The 11,444-nt window shown below is 51.4% G+C and overlaps 1 protein-coding gene across 1 annotated transcript; it reads right to left on the reverse strand.

Annotated features, from left to right (window-relative positions):
* Nucleotides 1-3,864: 3,864 nt before the first annotated feature.
* NKG7 (natural killer cell granule protein 7) lies at nt 3,865-4,814 on the reverse strand. Its single transcript, XM_049787112.1, has 4 exons — nt 4,658-4,814; nt 4,410-4,556; nt 4,000-4,134; nt 3,865-3,923 (listed from the first exon to the last, which is right to left on the reverse strand). Exons 1-4 carry the CDS (start codon nt 4,812-4,814, stop codon nt 3,865-3,867), a joined length of 498 nt encoding a protein of 165 aa, XP_049643069.1.
* Between the last annotated feature and the right edge of the window lie 6,630 nt (nt 4,815-11,444).

The following is an 11,444-nucleotide window of genomic DNA, read 5'->3' on the forward strand; positions in this document are numbered from 1 at the left end:
GCCGGGAACTGGGAGAAAGGTCAGCTCTTTCCAGGGCGTTGGGGCTATTCTCTTCTTCATTTTGATTTTCATTTTTATTTTTCTTCTTCTTCTACTTTTTTTTTTTTTTTTGCCTTTTGAGCCATACCGGCGGCGTTCAAAACTTACCCCTGACTCTGCGTTCAGAAATTACTCCTGGCAGGCTTGGGGGACATATGGGACAATATGGGGTTCGGACCCTGGCCAGCCCCGTGCAAGGCCCTCCACGCTGTGCAATCGCTCCGGGGGGCTCCCCCCAAGTCGTCCTCTTTGTCCCTTGTCTTAGACTCCTCCACGCCATGGAGGTCTCCCACGTGGGTCGCCCCATTTTCCCCCAAAGGGCTCCCCCATATATATAACCGCGTCTCCGTGTACCCCAGACCCACCCCACCTCCCCATCACCCCCATTTCCTCCCCAAACAGGTCGCCCATGCGCCTGTTTCCTGCTGGTCCTTGACCCCGAGCTGGGCCCAGTCCTCTGCAAAGTGATCCCTTGTGCATGCTCTCCCCTATATGTCTGCACTTCTCTATAGGATCCTGCCTCCCTGCACCCCCGGATTCGAGCCCCACTCTCACCCCCAGGTTCTTAAGACACACGCAGGCACACACACGTTCACATTCCTGAGGTTGTGCAAGGCGTTTGGGAAGTCTCCAAGGAGCCTGGGAGAAACATGTAGGAGGGAGCTGCAGGCTGGGAGGGCCCTGGGCCCCTGGGGACTCTGATGTGTGTTTGTGGGGGGCTCCTAAGGGCTTCTTTGCCCAGTCTGAGAGAGCCGGAGTTTCCTGAAAGGGTGTGGGGTGAGGTGTTCAAGGGGCCTCTGAGCTGTTATTCCACCTGCTTCTCTGCTGTGCACATTACATGAGAAAACAGGGGAAGGGTAAAGCCAGACACCCCCAAAATATAGGATCAGGAGATTTGGCCCTTCTACGCAGCCTTCACGAAGTAGAATGTCATCTCGATGTGCAGCAACAGACCTGGGCCCCACATCCTGCCCCCCACTTTATGGCATCTATTTTATACAACTAACCTAGTGGCCACGCCCCCTCTCCTTCTAATCACGCCCCCTCCATTTTCTAGACACTCCCCAGCATGTCTAACCACGCCCACTAACCTGGCCACGCCCCTGGTCATCTGACCACTCCCCTGCATCTTAGAGATCTTTGACCACACTCCTGAAGCAATTAGCCACGCCCTTGCATCTTCTGGCCACCCCCTCCAAGCTTCTGACCCCTCAACCATCTGGCCACGTCTCTGCACCTTCTAGGTACTGACCAACATCCCTGACCATGCCCCCGAACCAACTGGCCACGCCCCTGCGTCTCTGGTCACGCCCCTTCCATGATCTTAAGGGACCTTCCTGCTTTCCATATTAGGGCCCTATGTGCCCATGGGCCCATCCCTGTACTAGGCCACCCCCATCCTAACCCACCCCAATGCCCAGAGACCCATCACCTTCTCACCGCAGAGGAAGCAGGCAGATGATACCCTAGTGGCACAGAACCCACAGTCCCCACCAAAAATAACAACAACCAAATAGCACGTCCAAGGTGCTTAGAACTAAGTCAACACCCATGCATGCTGCGGTCACCACCAAGGGGCCTGGCGAGAGCAGACCTGTGAGTCCTGCTCTGCCACCCCCTGTGGGGTCTCTGCACCCTGACCCCAGGGTGAGGACTTGGGAGAAAGCACTGTGTAGCCATCCTCGAGAGGGGCTGGGGGAGCTCACATGAGGGTGTGTAGTGGCCCCATCACAGGTCTGAGACTGCCATGGGAGAGCAGGGGGTGGGAGGAGAGGGAGGGATGGCGCCCCAGGATGTGGCCAGAGCAGGGGCCCCCACATGACCAGTGTGGGGGAGAGCGGGGATTTTGATGCCTGGACGGGCCGGGCCTCATTCTGGCAGGACAAGTCAATGCAGCCACTTTGGTCCCACTTCTTCACCAGACCTTGGGACCCCTGGAGAGATGGATCTCAGAGGGGGTGGTGGTAGAGTCCAAACTTAGTGTGATGCTCTGGAGGCCCAGCAGAACACCCCCACTCACCAGAGGCTCCACTGTACCCCCATGCCCGTGAGGTTTCCTGTGGCGCACACAACAGCCTCCACCCTGCTCCCTACCCCACACCTCCCATGAGAACCCCAATAGCACCCATCCCCCTCCTCTGCCTGTACCCTGTACCCGAAAGCTGCCCCTGTCCCCTCCTCATGAGTTTGCCCAACCCCAACCTTTTCCTGAGCCCAGACTTTGTGTCCCTGCACCCCGCTCCTGCTCCTGGCTCTGCCTTCTGTTCAGACATTTCCCATTCCCCTGGCGAATGTTGCTTTGGTCTGTCCCACATCTCCTGGGGCTACTCAGACCCCGAGCCCAGATCTGCTCTTGTCACTTCCCCAGCCTGCACCCTCGTACCCTCACATTGGGCAGCTGGCTCCTCAGATGGCACCCCCAGGCTTAGCTCCAGCCCAGACTTCTCCCCCAAGCTGTTGTCCAAGTCCTTGTCCCTCCAGACTGTCTCCCAGACCTGTAGCTCCCGGTGAATCCACATAGGGAAAAGGGAGAGAAGCGCAGACATGTATGGCCTAGGGTGTCTGGTCCCCGCCCAGGCCAGCTGCTGGGGCAGTGTGGAAGCCACTGTGTAGACAACTGTCTGGGCGGGGACCAGACACCCTAGGACCACATATGTCTGCGCTTCTCCCTCTTTTCCCTATGAAGTCTTGGCTTTGCCTGATCGGGGTTGAGATGCTGTCTTTGCCTGCCACAGACCCGGGTTCCATCCTTGTCATTCCACAGGGCTCCAGGAGCCCCTCCAAGAGTGATCTCTAGGCACAGGGCCAGGAGTCAACCCTGAGCACTGTCAGGTCTGCCCCTCCCAACAAATAAAATTCAAATAAATTCAGTGTCTCCTGCTGAGCCCTGAATTTCTGGGTTCCTTTCTTCTTTTCTCTTTCCCTCCCCAGACTCAGGGGTATCCCACCATGTATCTGCCTGTCCTACTGGGAACTATCTCACCAGTTGGGCCTCTCGCCTGGCGCAGGACCTCCTAACTCCCCATCGATGGAGTCTGAACCCCAGCTGCCCACCATGCCTCTGTCCTCACCTTCATTTTCTAATGCTCCCATATACTACATTTCCCCCACAAAGGAGTGAGAACACCTTCTGACAATATCTAGACTTTCCAGCCTTTGGCCTGGACAATCTCTCCCAGCCCCCAAATCCCTCCTCAGACCCTAAATCCTTTTTTTTTTTTGGTTTTTGGGCCACATCCAGCGGTGCTCAGGGGTCACTCCTGGCTGTCTGCTCAGAAATAGCTCCTGGCAGGCACGGGGGACCATATGGGACACCGGGATTCGAACCAACCACCTTTGGTCCTGGATCGGCTGCTTGCAAGGCAAACGCTGCTGTGCTATCTCTCTGGGCCCAGACCCTAAATTCTTTTTCTTGAGGACAGTCACCCACTCCCTCACCCAGTCCTATCTCCATTTCTACCACTGCCACCCGCCCAAGCCCTTGCTTGAACCCCGAGACTTCAGCCCCATAGAGTCCACATGTAGGACTATAACCACATGGACAGACCTGGGGTTCATTCCTTTATTCCAGATGTAGCTGACCCCAGTTTGATCCCCAACACCGCAAAGGGCCCCACGAGTCCAACCCCCCCACCCCAGGAAATATGCCTGCTCGGAGAGACAGGAGTCAGCCCTGAGCACCGCCAGGTGTGGCTCCCCAGAGCAAAAACCAAAGAACAAGCAGATCGTTGCTAATTGTTTTTGTATGATGAAAGAGAAAACAGTGGAGGCCCCGGAGGGACCAGGGTTCATGGTGTCCAGCCGGGATGCTCCCTCCGGTCATGCTCACATGTTGTCGTAGCTGGTCTGATGGGCGCGGAAGTGGGCACCCAGACTCAGGCTTCCTGGGGGGGCAGGAAGAAGGTCAGGGGAGCCCCCCACCACACTCCCTTCCTCCACCCTCAGCCCCCACCCACTCACCTGTGATGAGAAACAGGACGGTGGAGGTCCAGCCCACGTAGAAGGACCAGGAGAAAAGACTCTGGATCTGGGCGTGAGTAGGCTGGCTCCAGCGCATACTGGTGTAGACAGCCAAGGCTACCACTGTGGACAGGGCTGGGGAACACAGGCAGCGGCTCAAGGGCGCCCCGATCTCCTACCATCCCAGGCCGGACACCCGAACCTAGAGGCCTCCCTCCACTGTGCTGGTGCTCCCCTGCTCTGATCTTCCCCGACCTATTTTCCTGCCCATCCTCCTCCAACCTGGTCCTCAATCCCTATATCCTCCTCTACCCCAGTCCTCCCCTGCCCTGGTCCTCCTTACCCCAAATCCTCCCTCCCACACCCCAGTCTTGGTCCCCACTCGGTCTCCACTGAGCCCACATCCTCACCAGCGGCGAAGGCCGTGAAGCAGGAGACGATGGGGCCCCGGCCAGGGGCCGAGAGGGCAGGGATGTAAGACATGCCGAGGAACACCACGGCCACCACGCCCCAGAGTGCCGCCACCACGCCGAACCCCTGTGTCACTCGGACAGAGCCTGCGGGTGGGTGGGGAGATACCTCCTGCAGAGCCTGGATCCTCGCCACCCACCCACCCACCCAGCCAGCCACCCCCTGAGGCTCTCCTGGCCTGCCTAACCTCTCACTGATTCGCTGGGATCCTTGCTCCAGATGCCCGAGTGTGCCGTGAAGTGTGCCCCGATGACCAGGTACCAGTAGTCGGTGCTCAGAGCCACCAGCAGGCAGGTCAGGGCCAGGACGCTGGTGCACAGAGCCAGGACTCTGCAGGGCTCCATGGTGCAGGGAGGAGTGTCTGTCTGTCTGTCTGTCTGTCTGTCTGTCTGTCTGTCTGTCTGTCTGTCTGTCTGTCTGCCTGCCTGTCTGCCTGCCTGCCTGCCTGCCTGCCTGTCTGTCTGTCTGTGTCCAGCAGGCCTGTCAGTCTGACCGTGCGCTCAGGCCCACTGGTGGAGTTTCACGCTTCTTTTCTTCCTCCACTCTTCCTGCTGTCGGATTTGTTTCAGTCCCTTCCTGGCTCACGCGCAAACTCCTCTACTGCTGGAGGCGGCCCCGCGATTTCCCCTTTAGGGTGTCGCAGTGGGGAGGCGGGGACAGTGGGTGTCAGGCGGCCCAGACCCTAGCTGGAGGCTAGGTTGGTGGCGGTTGGGTTGAGGTGGAGAGAATTTGCCTGTTCACCTCCGCCCCTCCCTCGGCACCCTCAGACTGCAAGGTGGGGTGGCAGGAAGGGCCTTCCTGGAAGAGTTGGGGTGGGGGGGGGCTTGGTGAGCTTGATACAAGAAAGTCCTCCTGGTTGTGAGGAGGTGAGAAGGGGGATGTGGCCACAGGGGACAGTTGGGGGGGATGCGTCATGCTTTCCTGTGGGCTGAGGCAATTTCCGTCTTGAGACCCAGAGCTGGGGGGCCACTGGTGGGTCCCCACTGAGTGGGAAAGGGAGGAGGGCAAGAGAGTCAGGATAGAGGGAAGTCTCTGGCCTTGCATGCACCTGACCTGGCCCCATGAAGGGGCCCCTGAGCACTGTCAGGAGTGATCCCGAGCACAGAGCTAGGAGTCAACCCTGAATACTTCCAGGTGCAGCTGCAGAACCCAACCCCCTCCAATAACAACAACCAAAAAACCGATGTGGATTGCTCAAAGAAGCATGTGCTTCTGAAGCAGGGACCTGGGTCTTTATTTGGTTTTGGAGTTTTAGAGTTTTTGGGGCCACCCCCGGAGTGCTCAGGGGTTACTCCTGGCTCTGCACTTAGGAATTACTACTGGCAGGCTCTGGGGACCCTATGGGATATGGAACCTGGGTGGGTATCGCGCAAGGCAAATGTCCCCCCTGCTGTGCTGTCATCTGGCCCCTAAAGCAGGAGACCTGGGTGACTGCATGACATGACACAAACACACCCCAAGCACCACTAGGAGTGAGCACTGAGCTGGGAGCATTCCCCAGAGCAACAGCAGGTGTGCGTCTCCACCATAATAAAGAGTGGTTTGGAGGGGCCAGAGAGATAGAACAGTGGGAAGGGCATTTGCCTGGCACGCGGTTGGTCAAACTGGGTTCTATCCCTGGCATCCCATAGGGTCCCCTAAGCTCTCCAGGGGTGATCCCTGAGTGCAGAGCCCTAATCATCACTGGGCGTGCTCCCCCAGAAAAAAAAACTAATAATAATAATAAAAGAATCAGTGTAAAGGGGCTGGAGAGATAGGACAGGGGTAAGGCACTTGCCTTGCACACAATCAATTTAGGTTTAATCTCCAGCACCACAGAAGATCCCCCTGAACCCCCAGGAGTGATTCCTAAGCAAAGAGCCAGGAAGCAACCCTGAGCACAACTGCATACAGCCCAAAAACCCAACCCCCCTAAAATACATGACATTTCCCTCCCCCCCATGACACCTTGTCACCCTACACAACACAAACCACATATACACTGAGACGTTTCCCCTCCATCCTAAGTGCTCTCCTAGGAGGAATGATATTGGGGTGGCGTGGCGTTGGAGGGTTCGTTCTATGCACAGGGGAATGGTGGAATACGTGATCAACAAGTTGGTTTATTTTTTTTTTTTTAGGGTGGGAGTGACACGCCAGTTCTCAGGAGCTGTTCCTGCCTTGGTGCTCGTAGTGGGACATGAAGGGGCCAATATGGGGTGCCGGGATCGAACCAAGCAAGTGCTCCCCACAACCCTATCCTATCCCCTGGGTCTAGACTTTTTATTTTTATTTTTGGTTTTTGAGTCACACCAGGCAGAGCTCAGGGATTCCTCCTGACTCTGCACCCAGAAATTACTCCTGGCAGGCTCAGGGGACCATATGGGATGCCAGGGATCAAATCTGGGTCGACCTGTGCCAGGCAAACGCCTTCCCCACTGCTGTGCATACCTCTTGGGCCTCATTGGCTTAATTTTTTATTTCAAGCATTACTTACTTCAAACTCTGTCTCTGCGCGCCCCCCCACCCCAAGAGCTAAGCAGGACTAACTGGTGAGTCAGATGTGAGAAAGCAAGAGGCTGAGAATGTCACCTCGAGGTGTTTGAGACCAACACAGTTTAGCTGTTTACCAAGTTGGGGGGGACCGTGGGAGGTGGGAGGAACAGCTGCTGTGTGTTTGTGGGGAAGGTTAAGATTCTGGCTGTAGTCGGGTGGCACTTGAAAGGCTGCTGATGTCCCCGTGGAAACACTGTCCCAGGGGTGGGGCAGGAGTCAGGAACTCTGACATCCTCCTCATGGGCTGGGGTGGACCCCAAGACATCTGTCTGCATTGCTGCAACGCAGAGGTTTCCAACTCTGTGAAATGATTTTGTGGCATTGTGTTCTTGTTTGTTTGTTTGTTTTTTTGGGTCACACCTGGCAGCACTCTGGGGTTACTCCTGGCTCTGCACTCAGAAATCGCTCCTGGCAGGCTTGGGGGACCATATGGGATGTTGGGGATTGAACCCGAACCTGAGTCCGCCCTGGGTTCAGGACCATGCTAGGCAAACTCCCTACCACTATGCTATCACCCCAGCCCCAAACATAATGGCTTCTTTTTGTTTGTTTGGTTTTGGGCCACACCTGGCGGTGCTCAGGGGTTACTCCTGGCTCTGTGTTCAGGGATCACACTTAGTGGTGCTCGGGGGACCGTATGGAATGTCGGAATTCGAACCACCATCTGTCCTGGGTCAGTTGTGTGCAAGGCAAACACCCTATACCCTAGAGCTCTGCTATCTTTCCGGCCCCATGGCAGTGTGTTCTTTTTTTGTTTGTTTGTTTTTTGGATCGCACCTGGCAGTGCTCAGAGGTTACTCTTGGTTCTATGCTCAGAAATCGCTTCTGGCAGGCTCAAAGGGGGGGCCATATGGGATGCCAGGATTTGAACCACCGTCCTTCTGTATGCAAGGCAAATGGCCTACCTTCATGCTATGTCTCTGGCCCAGACAGTGGGTTCTGGAGAGGCTTCCATGGCTATTGTTCCATAAGGCTTTCTTCGCTTGACTCACTACCACTTTTATATAAATGGCATTATTGTTATTTAAGGGACCCCCATCAGTATTATTTCTAGGGAGGAGCCCATGTATGGCAGTGGATAGTTGAGGCTGTCTATAAATATTGTTAGAGTCCGTCTTGCCAGATGGGACTCTTATTTAGCTCATGTATTTATTCATCCTCTTGTTTATGCATTTTATTTATTATTTATGTATTAATTATATTTATTTGTTTTTATTATTTATTTATACTCTCACTTAGTTCATGTATTTAGCCTCTTATTTTTTTTTTATTTATTATTTTTTTTGGTTTTTTTTTGGTCACACCCGGCAGTGCTCAGGGGTTATTCCTGGCTCCAGGCTCAGAAATTGCTCCTGGCAGGCACAGGGGACCATATGGGGTGCTGGGATTTGAACCGATGACCTCCTGCATGAAAGGCAAATGCCTTACCTCCATGCTATCTCTCCAGCCCCTTTCTTTTTATTTTATTTTATTTTATTTTATTTTTTTAGCCTCTTATTATTTTTTTTTTTTTTTTTTTGGTTTTTGGGCCACACCCGGTAACGCTCAGGGGTTACTCCTGGCTATGTGCTCAGAAGTTGCTCCTGGCTTGGGGGACCATATGGGACACCGGGGGATCGAACCGCGGTCCGTCCAAGACTAGCGCAGGCAAGGCAGGCACCTTACCTTTAGCACCACCGCCTGGCCCCAGCCTCTTATTTTTTAATATAATTTTTATTTTGATCATAGTGGCTTACATATTGTTGACAATAATATTTTAGGTACATATTTATATAAAATCAGGGGGGATTCCCATCACCAATTTGTTCTCCCTACACCTCCGTTTTTGTCCTACCTCCCATATCCTCTTCCCTCACCCCCAGGGCTGCTAGAATATGTGGTCCCCTCTGTACCTAGCCTACTACTTAGTAGTCATGCACCTGTTTGGTCTTGGAGCCTCCCTTATTTCCCCCTCTAACTGGGAGGCAGGACAAGTTAGTTCAAGTTACGTGGTTTTGTTTGAAGAAGAGAAAAGTAATATACTGGGGTAAAAGTCTAATATGCCGAAAATGGGCAGAATCCTTCTAGAGGCTCTCATCATTGATTTGAGAGACGAAGGAGAAAAAGAAGGTGAAACACTCCACCAGTACAAAAAGAAGTGTCAAATATCCAGTGAGGACTCCAACAATAACGATAAGCACCACACACACACACACACACACACACACACACACACACACACACACAAACCCGCTATGGTCTCGAGATAAGAAACATGGCAGAGCACATAAAGAAAAAAAAGAAAAGAAGAGAAAAAAATAAGTATAACTGGGGACAACAACTTCAATAACCACACCCAAACAAAGAAATCGACCAAAAATAGATAGGTAAATAAAAATAATAATAATAATAAATGAAGATAAAAATAACATATAAAAATAAACAATATTTTGTGCTTTTTGCTTTTTATCCCCTCCTACCCTGGCACAGTAAATATTGGGGTCATTCGACAAGGAATTCACTTGGCCTAAGAGATATGGGGTTTCTCCGTCCTTGGAGTATATTGTCATGGGATTAACTATAGACTCTGTTCAGGATCATTTACTCTTCCGGTGGTGCTTTTGTGGTGTTTGGAAGACTTCTGTTCTGTCCTGGGTGATACAATCAGACCTTTGTATCTAGAGATCTCAGTATCTGCACAGGTCCAGGGGTGGGACTTATGATGAAGTCAGTCTTTGTGGTTCTAGAAGTTCTGTTCCCTCAGTGTCTTTTTAATCCATCTTCTGTGGTTGGTGGTCTTGGTCTTTGCACTGAACCTAGGATGGCACCTAGGATAGCGTCTTTCTTTGTGTTTCCAGAAGCCCCATTCCGTTACAATTGTCTCTGCCAGACCTTTGGAACTGGGGATCATGGTTATTGTGCAGGTCGTAGTTCAAACCCTAGACTAGGGCTTTTTTATTGGTCCCAAGATATATACAGTCTGGTCATGGTTCTAGCAGCCAGTCATCTGTAAATCGCGATCTTGGCTTTTGGACCTATCAAAGGGTGACAAGTCTTCTGATTTTGTCTTGTCATTAGCTGGTAAGGTAGGATAACCTGCTCTTAGGTCAAGTTGTTCCCATTTTCCTTGTTGTCAGGATATCATATTAGAGCTGGCACTTGTTGGTGACCCAGCAGTATTAAGGCTGTCCCGGATTAGCCTCTTATTTTTATTCATCTAATTTATTTATTATTACTTATTTTATTTACTAGTTGTTTGGTTGTTATGCGCTCAGAAGTTGCTCCTGGCTTGGGGAACCATATGGGACACCGGGGGATCGAACCACGGTCCGTCCTAGGCTAGCGCTGGCAAGGCAGACACTTTACCTCTAGTGCCACTGTGCTGGCCCCAGAGTTTTTTTGTTTTTTTTTTGTTTTTTTTTTTGGGGTCATACCTGGGGGCCCTCAGGGATTATTCCTGACTCCATGCTCAGAAATCGCTTCTGGCAGGCTCGGGGGACCATATGGGATGCCAGGATTCGAACCACCATCCTTCTGCATGCAAGGCAAACGTCCTACCTCCATTCTATCTCTCCGGCCCCTTTATATATTAGTTTTATTATTTATGTATCCTCTTATTTTTATTTGTTTTGTTTACTCTTATTATTTATTCATTTTATTTATTATTTATCCTTTTATTTAGTTCATGTATTTATTTATCTTATTTTTTAATTTTTTATTTAATTTATTATAAGAACAATGATGCAAAGAAAGAGGACAAGGTAAAGTTACAGTGGAAGGACAATCACCCATAAACAGAGTTCTCAGAAGAAATCCCCGTGCTGATGCCTAAATTTTGAACTTACAGTCAAAGAACATTAAGAAGAATAAAACAAAACCCATGTACAATTACTTTGTCCACAAGTCCCCAGATTGTAGTACATTATAACATTTCTTAGCAGTACACAAAGCAATCTAAAGCCATTAAATTTATGTGACTCCTTAAACATTGAAGGCATAGTATTTTTTTTACATTTTCATGCACATGCATATTAGTTTAAATTAACATCAAAAGTTTAAGTGTTTTTTTTTTAAGATTTAGAGTCAACGCACAGTAAAAACAGTGTTAGAGTGGCAAATATTGTTTGCATAGGCCCACCAAAATATGGGGGACATGGAAAGGAAAAGCTTTGGTCTAAATGCAAGGAGACCCTACCCCTGAAGTTTCCTGGCATAAGACCAACTCTAGGCTCCAGGCAAACTAGTTTGTTCAATCCAAGTCATTGTCTGTAGTGCCAATACAGTTTTATTTTTCACACAGTCTCTATTGTTGGCATCAGGTTTCTGTATTAAATCCTGGAATCTGCATATCCTACATTAAAGTCAGGCTGGTGTGGAGCATCCTCTAGTTTCACCTCACAATTAAAGGGCAATGCAGAAAGCCCAGTCCAGTAAGCAGGTCGTTGTTGTTGTTAAGTCTT

This window comes from Suncus etruscus, chromosome 14 (genome assembly GCF_024139225.1).
Source record: "Suncus etruscus isolate mSunEtr1 chromosome 14, mSunEtr1.pri.cur, whole genome shotgun sequence".
NCBI classification, from domain to species: Eukaryota; Metazoa; Chordata; class Mammalia; order Eulipotyphla; family Soricidae; genus Suncus; species Suncus etruscus.